Genomic DNA, 21,997 nt, shown 5'->3' on the forward strand with positions numbered 1-21,997 from the left:
GCAAATTGGGTCGGACACAGTCCCTGCCCCACATAGGGCTCACGTTCTTCATCCCCATATTACAGATGAGGGGAGTGAGGCACAGAGAAGTGAAGTGACATGGGATGGAGAGGGGTCCCGGCCTCAGCCTGACCCTTCCCATTTGTACCTATTTATTTATTTGTTTTACTTGTACCTATCTATTCTATTTATTTTATTTTGTTGGTATGTTTTGTTTTGTTGTCTATCTCCCCCTCCTAGACTGTGAGCCCACTGTTGGGTCGGGACCATCTCTATATGTTGCCAACTTGTACTTCCCAAGCACTTAGTACAGTGCTCTGCACACAGTAAGTGCTCAATAAATACGACTGATTGATTGATTGATTGACATGTAAAACCTCTCTGCTTTAACCTTTTGCAGACCTAACATGCACGACGTGAACCGGGGAAACGAGTGCAGGCCGGAAACGAGAGAGTTAATCCTCCAAGGACAGGTCGTTAACTGATGCAGAAGCTTTTTGAATTTTGCAAGAAAAATGTCCTCAGCACAAAGCAAGGTCACAGCCTGAAGTGGCATCTCTTTCTACACACACACACACAGATCCTTCAGCTGTAGGTTCTTGGGAACCTTTTCGGGTGCATTAATTTGCTGAGTGGATTAACAAGCTTGCAGGAGGGTGAAAAAGATTCATGGAAAGAACTATTTTGGCCTGCTCTGGTCGGACTCCGGACTGGCCCGGGGCAAGGTGGGTCTCTGCCGAGTTCATTGTGGTGGGCCTGGGCCAGGGTGGGCGCCAGCTCCCAGCAAGTGTGGTGGTGGTGGTGGTGGTGGGAGCCACTGTGAAGCTCTGGCATGTTGAAAATGTGTGCAAATTTGTGCAATAATAATAACGATATTTGTTAAGCCCTTACTATGTGCCAGGCACTGTACTAAGCAGTGCTTGGGAAGCAGCCGTGGCTCAGTGGGAAGAGCCCGGGCTTGGGAGTCAGAGGTCATGGGTTCTAATCCCGGCTCCGCCACTTGTTGGCTGTGTGACTTTGGGCAAGTCACGTAACTCCTCTGTGCCTCAGTTACCTCATCCGTAAAATGGGGATCAAGATTGTGAGCCCCATGTGGGACAACCTGATCACCTTGTATCCCCCCAGTGCTTACAGCAGAGCCCGCTGTTGGGTAGGGACCGTCTTTATATGTTGCCAACTTGTACTTCCCAAGTGCTTAGTACAGTGCTCTGCACACAGTAAGCGCTCAATAAATACGATTGATGATGATGATGATAAATACGACTGAATGAATGAATGAATGCTTTGCACATAGTAAGCACTTAAATACCGTCATTATTATTATTACTAAGCGCTGGGGTGGATACAAGCAAATCGGCTAATCCCCATTTTACGTATGAGGTAACCGAGGCCCACTGAAGCGATTTGCCCAGGTCACACGGCAGGCAAGTGACGGAGGCAGCATTCGAACACATGATCTTCTGCTTCCCAAGCCCGTGCTCTATCCACTGTGCCATGCTGCTTCTCTGAGTCTCAGAGTTACTCATGAATGACGTGGGATGGGCCACCCTCTTTCCCCCCGGGCCTGGCAGGGGAACAAGCCGTGTATGGACCCGTTCCCCTCTGGGTTTAGCTCAGCCTGTGACGAGCTCTGGAATTCTGCCCTGTGCTTCGCAACCTCATAAAGATACTTTTGCAACAGTAAGAGAACTACAGGTATGAGCACCAGCATGTCCCCTGCCTCCGCTGAGTTGGGCCCCTCTCCATCTGAGGTAAAAATCTCACTCTCCTGCATGGATGCCAACTATCACTTGGATGCAGGGATGGTGAAAGAGCGGGCCAGACAGGCTTCGAGGGGTCAGAAGGACCGAACGTGGGCCCTGCTCGAAAGCTCGCAAATCTTGCTGGAGGTCTTTCATTCATTCAATCGTATTTATTGAGCGCTTACTGTGTGCACAGCACTGTACTAAGCACTTGGGAAGTACAAGCTGGCAACATATAGAGACGGTCCCTACCGAACAGTGGGCTCACAGTCTAGAAGCGAGGCTGAGGCACGAAAACAATGGCTTCATATTCCCGTAGATGAAGTCCCTTATGGAGGGCAAAGCTTTCGGTCATCCCTCCCATCCTCCGTTCTCGGGCTTGGATCCCTCAGGTTCAACCAATGTTTTGGAGGGTTTACAGCGCTGTGGAAACTCTGTTCCCTGAAAGCCATGCCCCACCTCAAGTTTCCTGACTCCGAGCTGGTGCAAGGCTTGAAGAGACAGAAGACCGTGTTTACGATATTAAAGCTCCATGCTAAAGCCACCTAGTGACGCCTGTTTACAATGGCTTAGGAAGGCTGAGATATAAATCTCCTTGAAAACCCTCAGTTTTAATCTCCTTCATCTGAAAGGCATGCTTCCCTCCTCCCAGTCTTTCCTTTCCCACCCTTCCCCTGCAGGCAAGGGATCAGCATCCCAATTACCTCCCAAAGAACTCCCCCAGGATAGGTAACGGTGATTCCACCTTCGAGCTAAACATTGCTTTTTCCAACGGGCGTGCCAGCTCGCAGATCAATCTGCTCGCAGAACCTTCCTACTCAGTGGCATCTTCTGACGGCTGGCATTTAGGGCAGCGATGGACAGGGAGGAGGCCGGGAACGAGAAGCCAAGATCGGCACAGAGCTCTCCGCCCATAAGGGGCCAGGAAGGAAGTTTGTCCCGGGAAGAAAGAGCAAGTTCAGTTCGGCTGTGCTACAACCTTGCCTGGTCCAGTCAGTCTCTGCCAGCCGGGGTTCCAGCCTGCCCAATGGAGCTGATTTCGAATCCTGTAGTTGAGCCGAGGGGGGATGGATCAAGGCAGATCCTCCCAGGAAGTTCCCATTTTGTTCTGATGCCGAAAGCAAACCGAAACGAGGGCTCAAAGGGGCTTCACGGAGTCCTGGGAGAAACCAGCACATCCTGTTGGAGGATGGGAGCCTTCCAAGAGGAGTGGGTGGAGCATTCCTTCCTGACATTTGGGGCAACCCGCAGGTGGCTGCAGCTCAAGACCTGGCCGCTCAAGTCCTTAAGTCTTCAGTTGACCTTACTACAGACATTGCTCACAGTTCCAAATTGTGGTGGCCCTGGGCAAGAAGTATGTAGGTACGGAAAAAGAAAGGCAAGTCTTGAATCAAACAGATATCTCTGGTGAGGGAATGTAGGACGGTTTGACTCCACGGCATGGATCTGAAGCAAGAGAAGCAGCATGGGCTAATGGAAAGAGCACGGGCCTGGAAGTGGGAGAACCTGGGTTTTAATCCTGGCTCCGCCACTTGTCATCATCATCATCATCATCAATCGTATTTATTGAGCGCTTACTATGTGCAGAGCACTGTACTAAGCGCTTGGGAAGTACAAATTGGCAACATATAGAGACAGTCCCTACCCAACAGTGGGCTCACAGTCTAAAAGGGGGAGACAGAGAACAAAACCAAACATACTAACAAAATAAAATAGAATAGATATGTACAAATAAGATAAATAAATAGAGTAATAAATATGTACAAACGTATATACATATATACAGGTGCTGTGGGGAAGAGAAGGAGGTAAGATGGGGGGATGGAGGGGGGACGAGGGGGAGAGGAAGGAAGGGGCTCAGTCTGGGAAGGCCTCCTGGAGGAGGTGAGCTCTCAGCAGGGCCTTGAAGGGAGGAAGAGAGCTAGCTTGGCGGATGGGCAGAGGGAGGGCATTCCAGGCCCGGGGGATGACGTGGGCCGGGGGTCAATTGCGGGACAGGCGAGAGCGAGGTATGGTGAGGAGATTAGCGGTCTGCTGTGTGACCCTCTCTGTGCCTCAGTTACCCCATCTGTAAAATGTGGACTGAGACTGAGAGTTCCATCTGGGACATAGATGGTGTCCAACCTGATTAGTTTGTATTTACCTCAGCGCTTAGTACAACGCCTGGCACACAGTAAGTGCTTAAATATCATTAAAAAAAAATTCAGTTGACAACTGACCAAGGGTTAGCCACTCAAGGCGCTCGGACTTCTGATCTGTGTCACCTGCCAGCAAACCATGGCACAGAACACTAATCTGGGAAGGGTCTTGGGGCTGGATGGAACAGCATGAGCTGAGTTTCCCCCAAATCATCACCTTTAATATTATTATTTTGGTATCTGTTAAGCCCTTACTATGTGTCAAGCACTGTTCTAAGACAGATACCAGTTAGGTTGGACACAGTCCCTGCCCCACATGGGGCTCACGGACTAAGTAGGACGGAGGGCAGGTATTGAACCCCCATTTTACAGTTGAGGAAACTGAGCCTCAGAGAAGTGAATCAATCAATCATATTTATTGAGCGCTTACTGTGTGCAGAGCACTGTACTGAGCGCTTGGGAAGTACAAGCTGGCAACATATAGAGACAGTCCCTACCCAACAGTGGGCTCACAGTCTACAAGTGACTTACCTGAGGTTATACAGCAGGCAAGTGGCAGCACTGGAATTAAAAATCAGGGAATCCCAGGCCCATGCTTTTTTCACTAGACTACCCTGTTTCCCAACTTATAAAATCAGGATGCCTCAGCCCTCCCTGCTTAAGCCTCCATATATTTAACCAACCATATTTTTGCCACCTCCTTCCCCTTCATACTAACTCCTGCTTGCCCACCTGCCCCGCTCTCCTTTGAGAGTGGTTTGATGGCTGCAATTCTAAAAATCAGCGTCAGCCACCAAGAGAAGAGTTGGCCTGTTCTGTGTCACCCAGGACAATGAGAGTGGTTCAATGGCTGCAATTCCAAAAATCAGTGTCAGCCACCAAGAGAAGAGTTAGCCTGTTCTGTGTCGCCTGGGACACTGGATAGACCTCAAAAAAAAAAAAATGGAATTGCCCCCGGAAAACTGGGATTTCTGGCCCCCTTACCCACTCCACGTGGCTCAGTGGAAAGAGCACGGGCTTTGGAGTCAGAGCTCATGGGTTCAAATCCCGGCTCTGCCAACTGTCAGCTGTGTGACTTTGGGCAAGTCACTTCACTTCTCTGGGCCTCAGTTACCTCATCTGGAAAATGGGGATTAAGGCTGTGAGCCCCACGAGGGACAACCTGATCACCTTGTAACCTCCCCAGCGCTTAGAACTGTGCTTTGCACATAGTAAGCGCTTAATAAATACCATCATCATCATCATCATTATTACAGATTTCAGAGCAACAGTGGAAAAATTTGCAAAAAATCCTAACAGCATCCCACAGGTCAGACCCCATGGCTGGCCTACACTGCCCCCTCGTGGAAGATCGGACTCACTGCTACCGCAGTCCCTTTCCAGGAATTCCACTCAATCGTACTTATTGAGCGCTTATTGTGTGCAAAGCACTGTACTAAGCGTTTGGGAAGTACAAGTTGGCAACATAAAAAGACAGTCCCTATCCAACAGTGGGCTCACACCGCAGCCTGCCCTCATCCCAGGACCGTCTCTATATGTTGTCAACTTGTACTTCCCAAGAGCTTAGTACAGTGCTCTGCACACAGTAAGCGCTCAGTAAATACGACTGACTGAATGAATGAATCCCATGAATGAATGAATCCCAGGCCTCAGGCCTGACTGCTCCCGGCAGGAACAGAAGCCGGAATGAGCTTCTGAAAAGTCCGACCTGCTAGGTCCCAACTCCCGCTCCGGCTCCGCAATTTTCTGGGCCAACCCCAGGTTTCTGTTGCCTGCCCACAGAAGTCCCCGGCCTTTGGGCTGGTGAGTCTGTGAATTTGGTGCTCATCTATCATATTCCCAGTTCATTCCCATTATTGAGGAATGTGTCCCGGTTCACGGTATGGGATACATCAGGCCCTAAGTCACACCCGCTACTAGAAGCAGTGTGGTTCAGTGGAAAGAGCACGGGCTTTGGAGATTGGTCATGGGTTCAAATACCGGCTCTGCCAATTGTCAACTGTGTGACTTTGAGCAAGTCACTTAACTTCTCTGTAAAATGGGGATTGACTGTGAGCCCTGCGTGGGACAACCTGATCACCTTGTAACCTCTTCAGCGCTTAGAACAGTGCTTTGCACATAGTAAGCACTTAATACATGCCATTATTATTATTATGTTGCCAACCTGTACTTCCCAAGCACTTAGTACAGTGCTCTGCACACAGTAAGCGCTCAGTAAGTATGACAATGAATGAATCTATCCTATTTCTGGAGTTTGTGTCGGACAAGCGAGGCGCTCCCTCATAGCTCCCATTTCAATCTATACTTCCCCACTTCAATCTATACTTCCCCACTTCAATCTATACTTCATGCTGCTGCCCGGATCATCTTTGTGCAGAAACACTCTGGGCATGTAACTCCCCTCCTCAAAAATCTCCAGTGGCTACCAATCAACCTATGCATCAGGCAAAAACTCCTCACTCTCGGCTTCAAGGCTGTCCATCACCTCGCGCCCTCCTACCTCACCTCCCTTCTCTCCTTCTCCAGCCCACCCCGCACCCTCCGCTCCTCTGCCGTTAATCTCCTCACCGTGCCTCGTTCTCGCCCATCCCGCCGTCGACCCCCGGCCCACGTCCTCCCCCTGGCCTGGAATGGCCTCTCTCCAAACATCTTCCTCCCTTCAAAGCCCTACTGAAAGCTCACGTCCTCCAGGAGGCCTTCCCAGACTGAGCCCCCTCCTTCCTCTCCCCATCTCCCCACCCTACCTCCTTCCCCTCCCCACAGCACCTGTACATGTTTGTGCATACTTATTACTCTATTTTGCTTGTACATATTTACTATTCTATTTATTTTGTTAATGTTTTGTTTTGTTGTCTGTTTCCCCCTTCTAGACTGTGAGCCCGCTGTTGGGTAGGGACCCTCTCTATATGTTGCCAACTTGTACTTTCCAAGCACTTAGTACAGTGCTCTGCACACAGCAAGCGCTCAATAAATACGAATGATTGATTGATTAGTACAGTGCCTGCACACAGTAAGCACTCAATAAATATGATTGAATGAATGAATGAATAGTGGATGGTGGAGTCCACAGGGTTTTCTGTTGCTGTGCTCGCAGGCAAGCTACAGTTCAACAACTTACACTCACTCGGCCCAGCTTCAATTCTTCCCCGGAATGATCACGCTACGGTCCACGTTTTCATTTTCCAGAAGGGGAGAATTTAGGTTTGAGAGTTTGGTGAAAGGCCTTGGAATTGCTTCCATCGTTTACTGAGTACCCACCGGGTCTCGGGCATGGTGCTGCTCTGATCAGAGTCCTGTATGGTCCACCCCCGCGTATGCCACCCCAGACTCTTCCATTCACCCCTAAGCAGAGCACTGAACTTACCTGCCTGGAGTGAAGGCACTGAGGCTACTGCTGAAGCTGGAATCACAGGAAGGATCCAGACACCCTACGGGAAGAGTAAGAACACGGTCAGGAGCAGCAGCAGCACCCCGTCTTGGGTAGAGGTCATCTAATTCATTCATTCCTTCAATCGTATTTATTGAGCGCTTATTGTGTGCACAGCACTGTACCGAGCGCTTGGGAAGTCCAAGTTGGCAACATATAGAGACGGTCACTACCCAACAATGGGCTCACAGGCTAGAAGGGGGAGACAGGCAACGAAACAAAAGATGTGGACAGGTGTCAAGTCGGCAGAACAAATAGAATTAAAGCTAAATGCACATCATTAACAAAATAAATACAATAGTAAATATGTACAAGTAAAATAGAGTGATAAATCTGTTCAAATATATATGCAGGTCCTGTGGGGAGGGGAAGGAGGTAGGGCGGGGGGATGGGGAGGAGGAGAGGAAAAAGGGGGCTTAGTCTGGGAAGGCCTCTTGGCGGAGGTGAGCTCTCAGGAGGGCTTTGAAGGGAGGAAGATGTGCGGAGGGAGGGCATTCCAGGCCAGGGGGAGGATGTGGGCCGGGGGTCAACGGCGGGACAGGTGAGAACGAGGATGGTTGCACTGTGCTGGAGCGGCCTCGGCCGAGAGACCATTTGTTGGGGGGGATTGAGAAGGGAGGTGACCTGATCCCGAGACTCAGGGTCATCAGGATGCTGAGCTGCTCCTTCACCAACTGGAATGAACAACTGAGTGGGGGCAGTTTCTATCATGCGGTGGGCTCGGGCTCAAGCTCGTTGGGGGGTCGGGGGTAGGGGGCGGCGGGCTCAGGATGGAAACCGTGATGCTCCTCAAAGGGAAATTCCATCCCCCTTCATTCCCAACCGCAGAAAGCTAGTCCCAGCCTACCTCTGGGGATCAGAACAGGACAATCATTCAATCAATCGTATTTGAGCGCTTACTGTGAGCAGAGAACTGCGCTGTGAGAAGTAGCATGGCGTGGTGGCTACAGCACGGGCCTTGGAGTCAGAAGGTCATGAGTTCTAATCCTGGCTGCACCACTTGTCTGCTGTGTGACCTTGGGCAAGCTATTTTACTTCTCTGTGTCTCAGTTGCCTCTTCTGTAAAATGGGGGTTGAGACTTTGTCCACGTGGGACAGGGACTGGGTCTACCCTGATTTTCTTGTATCCACCCCAGTGCTTAGTACAGTGTGCGGCACAAAATAAGTGCTTAACAAACACTACAGTTATTATTATTACAGCTCAGCAACTGGGGGAGTACAATGTAACACGGTTGGTAGACACATCCCCAGCCCACAACGAATCGACTCGCTTTTTGTTTCCTCGATTTTCATCAGCCTCCTAAATGGACTGGAGTCCTTTTCTCCTTCTCTCTACACCATCCTGCTCCCCCACTGGGCCTTTCCACCTTCAGCTAATATTGATTTTCAGCTTTCAAAAAAGCTCTCCTGGAGACTCTCAGACTTTTCCCACTTGGTAGTGGAAAGAATCAAGCATCATTCACAGTCTCTTTTTTTGTTTTGTTCTGGTCCACTGCCACAAAGGCTAATCCTCTAAAAGTCTAAACGAGGAGATGGCCGGTTTCTCCTCATCCCAGTTGTCGCTTTTTACCCTCCCGGGGAAATCCCAATGCAACGGCACCTTGCGTCAGCAAACAGACAATCTGGCAAGCCCACGATACAAAAGCAAGGCCAAAGAGGTGAGACCTCTTCCTCCGTGTTCAGACAGGCCAGGAGCAGCCCTGCTCAGCCACTCCAGCTCTGCACTGCTTTTAGCGCTCAGCTGCCTTTGAATCACAATGCCAAGGAAGCCAGGCCACCGGAGAGTTGAAAGTCAGACCATCACCCGCTGTGATTTTATCCTCTCAGTCTGGCAGCCAAGGTCTGGAATGGAAAACGTACTAACCTGAGTTCTGATCCTGGTTCTTTAGTTTCCCACTTCAAAGAGAGGAGCCGGAGAGTCCCTGCCCTTTTCCTCACGGGGGCAAGAGGGAGAGCAGGTCCACCACTTCCCGACACCTTTGATGCAAGAACTCCCAATGTTGTACAAGTCAGCCTTAGGCAGTTATCCCTAGAGACTGCTAGAAAGTCAACTCTCATCTGCCGAAACACCCTTTTAGGAGCAGTAAAATCAGATCCCAAACTGTCCCAAATGCTTATACTCACAGGGGCACTCCGAGGAAAAGAATGGATGAGGGGGTCGGGGGAAGTCTGCTCCGAAAAACTGTTTTAAAAAAGATGAGCTGCATTGGCCGGGAATCGAACCCGGGCCTCCCGCGTGGCAGGCGAGAATTCTACCACTGAACCACCAATGCTCCGCCTGGCTGAGATGCTGTCAACAGCTGTCTTAGCCCTGAGGTTCAAAAGCTTTTTATAACTCTCCGTATGAGTAGCAATTTCTTTCCAAAGCGCCAGACACTCCCACTGAGGGTGGGGCTGGGCTACTGGTTCAAATGAAAAGAGAGGACTGTCTGCTATGAGTCCCTACAAAGCTGTAAGTATGCAAGGCATTTATTACCCTCAGCGGGACACTGACTGAGGACGGCTTGGCAACTCCGGGCTCAATGCAGGTTAGGAGACAGAAAATTTAGGGCGACTCGGCCTTTAAAAAAAAAATTCCACAAAAACATACAGGCTCCTGCATTGGCCGGGAATCGAACCCGGGCCTCCCGCGTGGCAGGCGAGAATTCTACCACTGAACCACCAATGCTCCAGCTGTGCTCAAAGCAGCTCCCAGATGTTTTGAACTGTTGGGCAACTATAACCTGATACCTTTGGGGCTTCTTCCGCGGACGCTTCGCCTTCCCAAACTCCCAAGGAGTGGACTGGGGAGACTGATGGCTTTTCATTCCACTTCCGTGGGAAGAATGATCACACTCAGGAGTAAACGATGAATTCTGGAGCCCAGCCCGTGCCGGAAGGGCCACGATGCAGTGGCACGTTTCCGGCTGTCTCTGATAATAATAATAATAATAATAATAATAATAATAATAATAATAATAATAATGGCATTTATTAAGCACTTACTACGTGCAAAGCACTGTTCTCAGTGCAGAAAAACTTGGTTAGATGCCACGAAGTAGGTGGCAATGCCTTAACCATATATGTGCTGTATAGGCCACTAGGACCTCTTCCATCTTTCTCAAGGGGAGTGCTAACCTTCTCTCTTTTCATACTGGGTTGGGCAGGTTGTTCCCTAATCCACTGGCTGAGGCTGGAGGGTCCCACAAAACTTGCTGGGCCTAGCAGTGATCAACAACCCCTCAACGTTGGGAGCCGCTGCCGTAAAGTCACTGGTAAGGGGGACGGGGATCTGAGGGGCCCAACAGACAGGCAACTATCAGAGCTCTTGCTGCCCCTTGGAGATCTGCAATCAAATAATAATGATGGCATTTGTTAAGCGCTTACTATGTACCAGGCACCGTACTAAGCGCTGGGGTGGTTACGAGTGAATCGGGTTGGACGCAGTCCAAGTCCCACATGGGGTTCACAGTTTCGATCCCCATTTTACAAATGAGGTAACTGAGGCCCAGAGAAGTGAAGTGACTTGCCCTAGGTCACCCAGCAGACAAGCAGCGCGGCTCAGTGAAAAGAGCCTAGGCTTTGGAGTCAGAGGTCATGGATTCAAATCGCGGCTCCGCCACTCGCCAGCTGTGTGACTTTGGGCAAGTCACTTCTCTGGGCCTCAGTTACCTCCTCTGTAAAATGGGGATGAAGACTGTGAGCCCCCCGTGGGACAACCTGATCACCTTGTAAGCTTCCCAGCGCTTAGAACAGTGCTTTGCACATAGTAAGCACTTAATAAATGCCATAATTATTATTATCATTATTATTATTATTAAGTGACAGAGCCCAGGGTCTCAGCACAGAAATCATAAATGAATGAATGAATGATGGCATTTGTTAAGTGGTTACTGTGTGTTAAGCACTGTTTCGAGTGCCGGGGTAGATACAAGCTAATCAGGTTGAGCTCAGTCCCTGTCCTACATGGGGCTCACAGTCTTAATCCCCATTTTATAGATGAGATAACTGAGGCACAGAGAAGTAAAATGACTTCCCCAAGGTCAGCCTGTAGATGAGTGACGGAGTGGAGATTGGAACCCAGGGCCTTCTGAATCCCAGGCCTGGGCTCTATCCACTAGGCCATGAGACTCCAATGTTGTCTGAACTAATCATGTTGTTCAGACGGGAAGTGGACTGGAGCTGGAGAAAAATGAACTCAGTTTTACCCCAGAGGAATTGTTCCTGCCCAGAGAGCTAAACCATGGGGCTGCCTTGCCTCCACCCACCCACCCAGATGGAGCCCGGCAAAAAAACCAGGATGTGTTGCATGTTGAACACCTTCTGACGGTCTCAGCTCCGCAACATTGCCAAGATCCGCCCTTTCCTCTCCATTCAAACCGCTACCCTTCTCGTTCAAGCTCTCATCCTATCCCGTCTGGACTACTGCATCAGCCTTCTCTCTGATCTCCCATCCTCGTGTCTCTCCCCACTTCAATCCATACTTCATGCTGCTGCCCGGATTGTCTTTGTCCATAAACGCTCTGGGCATGTTACTCCCCTCCTCAAAAATCTCCAGTGGCTACCAATCAATCTGCGCATCAGGCAGAAACTCCTCACCCTGGGCTTCAAGGCTGTCCATCACCTCGCCCCCGCCTACCTCACCTCCCTTCTCTCCTTCTCCAGCCCACCCGGCACCCTCCACTCCTCTGCTGCTAATCTCCTCACCGTGCTTCGTTCTCGCCTGTCCCATCATCGACCCCCGGCCCACGTCCTCCCCCAGGCCTGAAATGCCCTCCCTCTGCCCATCCGCCAAGCTAGCTCTCTTCCTCCCTTCAAGGCCCTACTGAGAGCTCACCTCCTCCAGGAGGCATTCCCAGACTGAGCCCCTTCCTTCCTCTCCCCCTCGTCCCCCTCTCCATCCCCCATCTTACCTCCTTCCCTTCCCCACAGCACCTGTATATATGTATATATGTTTGTACATATTTATTACTCTATTTATTTTACTTGTACATATCTATTCTATTTATTTTGTTAGTATGTTTGGTTTTGTTCTGTCTCCCCCTTTTAGACTGTGAGCCCACTGTTGGGTAGGGACTGTCTCTACATGTTGCCAACTTGTACTTCCCAAGCGCTTAGTACAGTGCTCTGCACACAGTAAGCGCTCAATAAATACGGATTGATTGATTCTCCTAGGTGTCATCCTCCCCCATCCCCTGCCGTCCCCGAGTGTTACTGGCCCCTGCTCCCATTTCCCCAAAAGCCCCCGGACTCTGGTTCGGTAGCGAGGGTGATGGCTCATATGATGCTCTAGCTGGGTGAAGGGCACGGGCTGTGCCCGTTAGTTAAGCATCACCCAACTCACTCAGCCCTCAATCTTCCAAGCTCTCATAGACAGAAGCCAAATGTGAGACGCCTCAGGCCTGCAGTGGGCTCCCAGGGACCGCGGCCCTCACCATTGGTCATCACCTCCTGCTTGACCAGGGACTCATCCGTGTTGGACCCCATCTGCCCCGGGGCCACTGGCTTTGGCTCATCCGGTTCGTCGTCTTCGGGAGTGACCAGCTTCATCAGGCTCTGGTTGCACACGTTGGCCACCTCCTTGATGCCTGGTCAGGTCGATGTAAGGAGCAGACGGTACACGGAGGGGCTCGGAAAGGAACGAATTGTCGGTCCCCCTCTCAGCCACACCAATCTGCCCAAAAGACTGCACACTCCTCCATCCCTACTTTCCTGTAGTGGCTACTCTCCTCAAGGGGATTGCTGGGCTTTGGACCGGCTGACAGCAGAGCAGAGTGGGTTCAGACACTCTGCTGTTCATGTCCCTGGCCCTGCCCTCTGCTTCCCCCTTAACTCAGCCCCGTCTCCACCTGCCAGGCCTCCCCCCTCGATCCGTACCCCCGGTTACTAGATGGAGAGCGGAGACAGCAGGATCAGCTCTGGCTGATTCTGAGAAAGCTGTGTCTCGCTGGAGTCTCCCTGCCCACGCCCTTCCCAATGGCTCCGCTGCTCTTGAGAGCGGCCGACAGAGACCAGGGATACTCTTCTTCCGGTCGTCGTACGCCAGGCAGGGCAGGACGGCTGTCAGGATTCCCGAGGAGTAGGGCAGCATCACCCGGCCGGCCAGCTGAATGAACTCCCTCATCCAGCACATGGCTGTCAGCTGGATCAGATCATCTGCAAGAGAAGCCCGACGGCAGAGGAAGGAGGGTGAGGGAGAGGGTGGCAACAGCAAGGAAGGCATGCTTCTAAGCAATCTGCTCATCATAGGAGATGGAGGGACAGAGAGAGAAAAAGGTGGAGGGGGGTGAGGGACGGGGAGGAGAGAGAGACAGAGGCAGAGCCACAGAGCACAGGACTAGGAATTAAGATCCTTTACTAACCCCTGGCCCTTCCCAGAAGGGGACTGGTTAGTGGGGTCACAGACTGACCACCAAGGTGCGGGGGCTTCTTGACCAGGCTTTTTATTTTTTGGTGGAGAGGAAGGGCCCACTCAGGTGATTCTTAACCCTTGTGCTTCATCCCTAGGGAGAGGAGGAGCTGCTGAAAGACTAAACGGAGAACTCTAATAGCACCCTCAAGGACAGTGAAAACTAGCTGTACGCAGCCCCCCTTATCATTAAAGATAGCTAACAGTTATCAAAAGCAAACACAAGATCAGATTCCTCCCCTGATCCACCCCTCCCCATATGAGACCTAAAGGGATCTTCATATAAGGCCTGGGTGAGCCTCATCTGTGAGCCGTGAAAAAGCACTCATGCTTCTGGCCCCAAAGACCCGATCTAGATTTCCGTCCTGTCTGAGCAGCAGCGTCACAATCAGCGCTCCTTCCGGGTGTGCTCATTCACAGGGTAGCCTCAGCTACTTCCCTTCCTTCCTCAAGCCCCTGGCACTGTCTCCCTGTCATCATCATCATCAATCATATTTATTGAGCGCTTACTGTGTGCAGAGCACTGTACTAAGCGTTTGGGAAGTACAAGTTGGCAACATATAGAGACGGTCCCTACCCAACAGTGGGCTCACAGTCTAAAAGGGGGAGGCAGACAACAAAACATATTAACAAAATAAAATAAATAGAATAGTAAATATGTAAATGTAAAATAGAGTAATAAATCTTTGCAAACATATATACAGGTGCTGCGGGGAGGGGAAGGAGGTAAAGCGGGGGGGATGGGGAGGGGGCTGGAAAGGGGTTCAAGTCTGGAAATGAAGCACCGGGGACACAAAAGCACGATCCAGCTCCACTGCAGAGGGAGCAAGCCGGCTGCCACTCTGCATCGTCCTAACATGGAACATGTGGAAAAGGGAGCCTCAGGCCCTGATGTGATATTGAGAAGCAGCGTTGCTCAGTGGAAAGAGCTTGGGCTTTGGAGTCAGAGGTCATGGGTTTGAATTCCAGCTCTGCCACATGTCTGCTGTGTGACCTTGGGCAAGTCACTTAACTTCTCTCAGCCTCAGTTACCTCATCTGTAAAAATGGGGATTAAGACTGTGAGCCCCATGTGGGACAACTTGATCACATTATATTCCCCCCAGCGCTTAAGACAGTGCTTCGCACATAGTAAGCGCTTAACAAATGCCATTATTATTATTATTATTTATTATTATTATTATTATATCCCCCTGGCCTGGAATGCTCTCCCTCCCCACATCCGCCAAGCTAGTTCTCGTCCTCCCTTCAAGGCCCTACTGAGAGCACACCTCCTCCAGGAGGCCTTCCCAAACTGAGCCCCCTCCTTCTTCTCCCCCTCTTCCCCCTCTCCATCCCCCCCGCCTTACCTCCTTCCCTTCCCCAAAGCACCTGTATATATATATATATATATATATATATATACACATATATACATGCATATATATATATATATATATATATATATATATATATATATATATATATATGCTTGCACAGATTTATTTATGGACTTATTACTCTATTTATTGATTTACTTTACTTGTACATATTTATTCTATTTTATTCTGTTAATATGTTTTGTTTTGTTGTCTGTCTCCCCCTTCTAGACTGTGAGCCCACTGTTGGGTAGGGACCGTCTCTATATGTTGCCAGCTTGTACTTCCCAAGCGCTTAGTACAGTGCTCTGCACACAGTAAGCGCTCAAATACGATTGAATGAATGATGCCACCCACAGAGTCGATGTCCTGACTGTAGGAGACCCAGAGGGCGGGGGGCTTCAGGGTGGAAGAGGTATGAGAGGGAGTGATGTCTAATCTCATCAGAGTGCTAGTAAGGAGGGCTAGTGAAGTCAGGCTGCCCCGACCGACCACCCACCCACCCACCTACCCACCAACTCACCTGGAGCCTGACAGTGGATCACCAGGATGTTGGCCATTTCAGCAAACTTGACACTGGAGGGATTTTTTTTAATCTCCTTCAGGAATTCTCCAAGAGACATTTCACACCTACCGGGAGGTGGGGAGTGAGGAAATAATATCCTTCAGGAAGAGAGCAGGACACTTCCACCCCACCATTACCAAATCCTCATCACCGCCACCGCGAATCTCTCACACCCTCGGAACGGACCACATGACACTCTTTAATACAGCCAATCAATGGTATTTTTTGAGCGCTTACTGGGTGCAGAGGACTGTACTAAACGCTTGGTAGAGTACATTATAACAGAGTTGTAGTCACTTTCTCTGCCCACAATGAGCTTACAGATCAGTCACGATCCACGCGTGCCCTCAAGGCAAACAGGGGTGGGTGAGCATCCAATGAGCACAAATCTTCATAACCTATTCTTTGTCCTCTTCCTTCTTTCTACCCAGTACTCTGGGGATGGTACTGCCTACCAATCTGTGGTGGAATGCCCTCTCTAAAGGAGGACGCTCTTGTATGTATCTATTAACCAATCAATCATATTTACTGAGTGGATACCAGAGCACCAAATATATGCATTTTATGTGCTTTGCTTTTCCATAGGTGTTTTGCAGTGAATTGGAAAATCTGAGCATCATATTCAACAGTGGCTTTCCAAATGGATGTGGGCACAAAGGTGGAATCTCAGACAGTCTTTTTAGACTGTAAGCTCACTCTGAGCAGGGAACGTGTCTACAACATACTGGACTCTCCCAAGTCCAGTGCTCCGCACTCAGTAAGTACTCAATAGATATCACTGATGATGATGATGCTCTGCATCCAGTAAGCACTCAATAAATACCACTGACTGACCGATTCTGTGACCCCAGAAGGTGCTCGTTCTCCTCAACAGCTGCTGTGAAATGTATCCTGCTGGCCACAGGGAGACCAGGCAGAGAGTGTGGATGGCTCAGGGCAAACCAACAATCTTACGGGAAAAAATGAAGTGTCTGTCCTTCACTGGTAGTAGGACACACCCACCTCCATTTAACCAAATAGCAATAATCCCCCCAAAGGCCAGGGGCCAGGAAGAATGCCCAACTACCCGGCTGAAGTACGCAAATGATTCTGTTTCCAAACCCCTCGCTCATCGATGCGGTACCGCCACCAGCAGTCCCGCCTTCGAGCTGAGGGCCGGCTGCCATCCGAGTCGAGGCTCCCGTCACCCTCCATACATCGTGAGCCCACCGAGCCGAATCCCACCCCTGCCCCTGCACTCACAGTTTCCGGATCTCTTTGCTGTTGTCGCCCAGGATCTGGAAGAGGCCGTCCAGTATCTCCGGCAGGTAATCCAGCAGATTAATGTCTGGCACGGATTCCAGAACCAGGATCTAACCGGTGGGTGGAGAGAAACAAAGCTGACTGCCCCCAAACTCAGTAAGTCAGTCAGTGGTATTTACTGAGTGCTTACTGTGTGTGCTTGGGAGAGTACAATATAACAGACACATTCCCTACCCACAATGAGCCTACAGTGTAGAGGACTGTAAAGGACTACCACCTTCAGGTAGCCTTGGCTGAAGCTAGGCGGCAGGAGTCTCAGGGTGCCAGATGATAGTACAACCCTTTGAAGACATAAATTTTGACTCGGAGACTGCCAATTTAGTAAATGTCTGGGGCTTCACTATGATGGTGGTGATTATAACTGGGGGACATATTAACTGCTTACTACACACTAAGCATCCCAACTGTAGGGTGGGACTCGGAAATATCGTTCACAGAGCAAACCAGCTAGGAATCCAGGCCCCGAGGAGGGCAAGACTGCGGCCAAAGGCCTCGCTTACCCAAGAGATGATGAACTGCCGAGCGTACTGGTTGTTGGAGTAAATCCTCTCACGCAGCAGAGGGATGAAGCCCACCAGGTCGAACTTGTTGCTTTCAGTCACAATGTCCTGTGAGCCAGAACCAGGTGAGACACGTCAACCCCATCCCTTCTCCCTCCTAGCCAATGCTCTGAATTCTCCAAGGAACTAGGTCTCTGGGGAAACAATCTATCCATCGATTATACTTATTGAGGGCTTACTGTGTGTATAGCACTGCACTAAGCGTGTGGGAGAGTGCATTGCTCTCGAGCCCCGGTTCAGGGTACCACTGATCTACAGCAGGAAAAGCCGTGCTTCTAGAGAAGCCAGGGGTCCTGGGGCCGAAGGAGAGGGAGATTAAGAGGAACTGAGCACGAGAAACAGAGCTGAAGCCCCACGCGGCCTGAACGACTGAGAGCAGGGACAGATGGGACGGGTAAAAATGCTGAGAGGTCTTTCTATGACCAAGACCCTTAGTTCGGGTTACGTTCACTAAGCAGCTAGTGTTCGTCGCTTTGGGGGTGGTAGGAATGGTAAGGAAGAGATTCCAAAGAGGATCTCATCTAGCCTGTAGGTTGAGAAAGGGGATTCCAGCCTGGCCACCACCAGTGGGAAGCCACTGGGAAGGGGTGGCAAAATGAAAGAGGGAGGAAGCCATTAGTGAAATGAAGAGGACCTAGCTGGCCAAGGCCAAAGTGGGAGGGTGAAGGGGCTCGTGGATTTCCGAGAAGCAGCGTGCCTTAGCGGAAAGAGCCTGGGCTTGGGAGTCAGAGGTCGTTGGTTCTAATCCCGGCTCTGCCACTTATCAGCTGTGTGATTTTGAACAAGTCACTTCACTTCTCTGTGCCTCAGTGACCTCATCTGCAAATGGGGATTAAGACCGTGAGCCCTACGTGGGACAACCTGATTACCTTATATCTACCCCAGCGCTTAGAACAGTGTTTGGAACATAGTAAGCGCTTAACAAATCCCATCATTATTATTATTTCCCATCTGACAGTGATCCACTTGGAAGTGGAGGGGAACCTGGGGGTCACAGAAACCGGCGACGAAGGTGCCCTGTACCTTTAAGAGTCGGTCCAAAAGCTCAGAACCACTTTTGACATTGGGATCCGGATCCGCAGCCAGCTTTTGCATTGGGAAAACAGAGAGGAGAGAAAAAAAAAATCACATCCTTGCTCCCTGATAGTTCATTCACTCAATCGTATTTATTGAGCGCTTACTGTCCCCAGAGCCCTCCCTGCTCTTGGAATGGGGAATGACTCCTCCAACCCTGACACCACTCGCTCGTCACCTCATTTCAGGACAGAAGTCTGAGGAATCTGCGAAAGCTGCAGCGGACACAGTGACCTCAAGTAGGAACACCTTCGGCCTAGATTCGCACCAAACCGCTCTCCGGAATTTCTCCAGGAACCTGAATCGGTATCTCTTCTTTCCACTAGGACCTGTTTCCTACTCAGAACTTTTTCATCTTTGATCTCCACTTCTTCCCCTCCCTCATCCCTCGGACGGCCTTCATTCCCGGGGCTGGAGGACCGGGGCCTAGCAGAGGCGCTTCCACCAGCAGTTTTGCCTGACTTCAGGTGCAGTCGCCCTCCAGGTCTTACTCCCTGTGTCCTTTGGATCACATCAGAGCTCTTCTCAGAATCCTGAAGTGGCTTCCCGTTACCTCACACATGGGCTTTAAGGCCCTCCCTTTCCCGGAATAGTCTTAGCTCTCTCCACAGCCTAAGTCAGTCTCCTTATCTTCTGCTGCCACGCTTGCTTGACCCTGGGGCAAAATGGGCAGCTGCCCAAAGCCCTCTGAATGCCTTGGGGAATCCAACGATGACCCTGTTTAAGGTGACAGAGCTACGGCTGGATGGTCAGAGCCTGGGATGGACTCTCGAGCCCCTAGTCTTCTGTCTAAGACCCGAGGGAGAGGGGCAGTTAATTACCTTGCTCAGTCCGTCGAAGAGCACGTTGAAATGGGGCAGAACAGAGCCCCGGGCCACCTTGACGATGTTGTAAAGGGCCTCACAGGCGTAGTAGCGGAGCCTGCTGTCCGCATCATTGAAGCACGTCAACACCGGCTCAATCAGCTCCTTCAGATAGAGCCCGGAGTCCTGGAGGAGGGAGCGGGAGAGAGGGGAATCAGGAAAAAGTCAGAGTGATTGAAGTGAGCGTTGCCCCTGCCTGGAAGGGCTGGATCGGGGCTAGGTCTTCTAGACTGTGAGCCCACTGTTGGGTAGGGACCATCTCTATATGTTGCCAACTTGTACTTTCCGAGCACTTAGTACAGGCTCTGCACACAGTAAGCGCTCAATAAATACGATTGAATAAATGAATGAAGGTCTCATCTTCCCGTAAACACATGCAGCTGAGAAGGGGCTCCAGGCAGGTTCCAGTATATGTCCAAGGACAGGACTTGGGACCCCGGTTTAAGTGTTGTTGTTTTGTTTTTTCCAATGGCATTTGTTAAGCACTTCCTATGTGCTGGGCACTGTACTACGCGCTGGGGTAGACACAAGCTAATCAGGTTGGACATAGCCCATGTCTCCCATGGGACTCACAGTTTTCACCCCCATTTTACAGATGAGGTAACTGAGGCCAGAGAAGTGAAGCAACTTGCCTGAGGTCTCCCAGCAGACAAGTGGCGGAGCTGGGATTAGAACTTGACTCCCAGGCTTCTCTAGTCACTAGGTCACGCTGCTGCTCAAAGTGCGGCAAGGAACCACATTCTCTTTCCAAGGATGGAGGTGGGAGAATGGCAGGGAGGGTGCTAGGATCCAGGGTGCCTGTGGCACCGACTTTGCTCACCCTAAGAACATAAAGGAACATGGGCTTTGGGACACCTGGGAATCGATCGTCTTCATCAATCAACATTATTTACTGAGCGCTCACTGTGTGCAGAGCTCTGTAGTAAGTGCTTGGGACAGTACAATTCAGCAGAGTCAGTAACCATGTTCCCTGCCCACAAGGATCTTACAACCTAGAGGGGAAGACAGACATTAATATAAATAATGGGTATGCACATAAGTGCTGTAGGTTGAAAGTGGGGTGAATAAAAGCGGCAAAGGTGACGCAGAAGGGAGTGGGAGACGAGGAAATGAGGGCTTAGACGGGGAAGGCCTCTGGAGGAAACACACCTTCAGTAAGACTTTGAAAGTGGGCAGAGTGATCGTCTGTCAGCTATGAAGAGGGAGGGCAGTTCAGCCCAGATGTGGGATAATAATAATGATAGTGATCAATCAATCAATCGTATCTATTGAGCGCTTACTGTGCGCAGAGCACTGTACTAAGCGCTTGGGAAGTACAAGATGGCAACATATAGAGACAGTCCCTACCCAACAGTGGGCTCACAGTCTAGAAGCGCTTACTATGTGCAAAGCACTGTTCTAAGCGCTGGGGAGGTTACAAGGTGATCAGGTCGTCCCACGTGGGGCTCACAGTCTTAATCCCCATTTTCCAGATGAGGTCACTGAGGCCCAGAGAAGTGAAGTGATTTGCCCCAAGTCACCCAGCTGACAAGTGGCGGAGCCGGGACTTGAACCCGTGACCTCTGACTCCAAAGCCCGGGCTCTTTCCACTGAGCCACGCTGCTTCTCTGCTTCGGGGATGTCACCTGCCTTCGTCTAGCGCATTCACAAGTCCACCCAGGGGCTGGGCATCCTACCTTGCCCAGGGCGATGGAGCAAGCTGCGAGCCCAATGAGGCCTCCTTTCCGGCTGTGGGGATGCTGAGACAGGGCGAACTCCTGCGACAGGATCTGGATTACATGCTTGATCTGCACCGTGTTGCTCTGGGCCACAAACTCTCTCACCAGCCTAAGGACAGAGGAGAGCAGGGGGGAGCAATACCCCGGTCAGGACAACTCAAGGCTTCCTCAGCTACCAATCAATCAACCGGTGATATTTACTGAGCACCCCCCACCCCCATACTGTAAGCTCATTCATTCATTCAATCGTATTTATTGAGCGCTTACTGTGTGCAGAGCACTGGACCAAGCCCTTGGGAAGTACAAGTTGGCAACATATAGAGACGGTCCCCACTCAACAGTCTAGAAGGGGGAGACTGACAACAAAACAAAATATATTAACAAAATAAAATAAATAGAATAGAATAAATAGTACATATGGAACGAGTCTGTTCACTGTTGTATTACACTCTCCCAAGTGCTTAATATCACAGTAAACACTCAATAAATACGACTGAATGAATGAATGTAGTGCTCTGGGCCTCAGTTCCCTCACCTGTAAAATGGGGTTGAAGAATGTGAGCCCCACGTGGGACAACCTGATTACCTTGTATCTACCCCAACGCTTAGAATGCTTGGCACATAGTAAGCACTTAAGAGATATCAAAATTATTATTATTAAGTGCTCAATAAATATGATTGAATGAATGAATGACCACCCTACTAAGCTCTTGGGAGAGTATAATAGAGTTGGTAGACACAATCCCTGCTCTCAAGGAGCTTAGAGTCTAGAGTGGAAGATGGACATTAAAACCAATTCCATATCTAGGAAGTGGCAGAGACAAGGATGTGTCCAGAAGTGCTATAGATGAGGCTCAAGGGGA

The 21,997-nt window shown here is 50.4% G+C and overlaps 1 protein-coding gene and 3 non-coding genes across 4 annotated transcripts in view; all 4 read right to left on the reverse strand.

The window, feature by feature from the left end:
- Positions 1 to 21,997, reverse strand: part of VAC14 (VAC14 component of PIKFYVE complex) — a 177,446-nt gene that overhangs the window by 135,294 nt on the left and 20,155 nt on the right. Inside the window, exons 2-10 of the mRNA XM_038753808.1 lie at positions 21,093 to 21,243; positions 19,375 to 19,542; positions 18,503 to 18,565; positions 17,420 to 17,527; positions 16,860 to 16,969; positions 15,576 to 15,682; positions 13,308 to 13,442; positions 12,722 to 12,874; positions 7,245 to 7,308 (exon numbers count right to left, since the gene is read on the reverse strand). Coding sequence (XP_038609736.1) covers positions 7,245 to 7,308; positions 12,722 to 12,874; positions 13,308 to 13,442; positions 15,576 to 15,682; positions 16,860 to 16,969; positions 17,420 to 17,527; positions 18,503 to 18,565; positions 19,375 to 19,542; positions 21,093 to 21,243 — 1,059 coding nt within the window. The remainder of the gene's footprint in view (positions 1 to 7,244; positions 7,309 to 12,721; positions 12,875 to 13,307; positions 13,443 to 15,575; positions 15,683 to 16,859; positions 16,970 to 17,419; positions 17,528 to 18,502; positions 18,566 to 19,374; positions 19,543 to 21,092; positions 21,244 to 21,997) is intronic.
- On the reverse strand, positions 9,510 to 9,580 carry TRNAG-GCC. The gene has a single exon. It is a non-coding gene; the product is annotated as a tRNA-Gly (tRNA).
- Positions 9,905 to 9,975, reverse strand: TRNAG-GCC. The gene has a single exon. It is a non-coding gene; the product is annotated as a tRNA-Gly (tRNA).
- On the reverse strand, positions 10,319 to 10,446 carry LOC119935447. Its single transcript, XR_005453331.1, has one exon. It is a non-coding gene; the product is annotated as a U6atac minor spliceosomal RNA (small nuclear RNA).

This window comes from Tachyglossus aculeatus, chromosome 11, assembly GCF_015852505.1.
Source record: "Tachyglossus aculeatus isolate mTacAcu1 chromosome 11, mTacAcu1.pri, whole genome shotgun sequence".
Taxonomy (NCBI): Eukaryota; Metazoa; Chordata; class Mammalia; order Monotremata; family Tachyglossidae; genus Tachyglossus; species Tachyglossus aculeatus.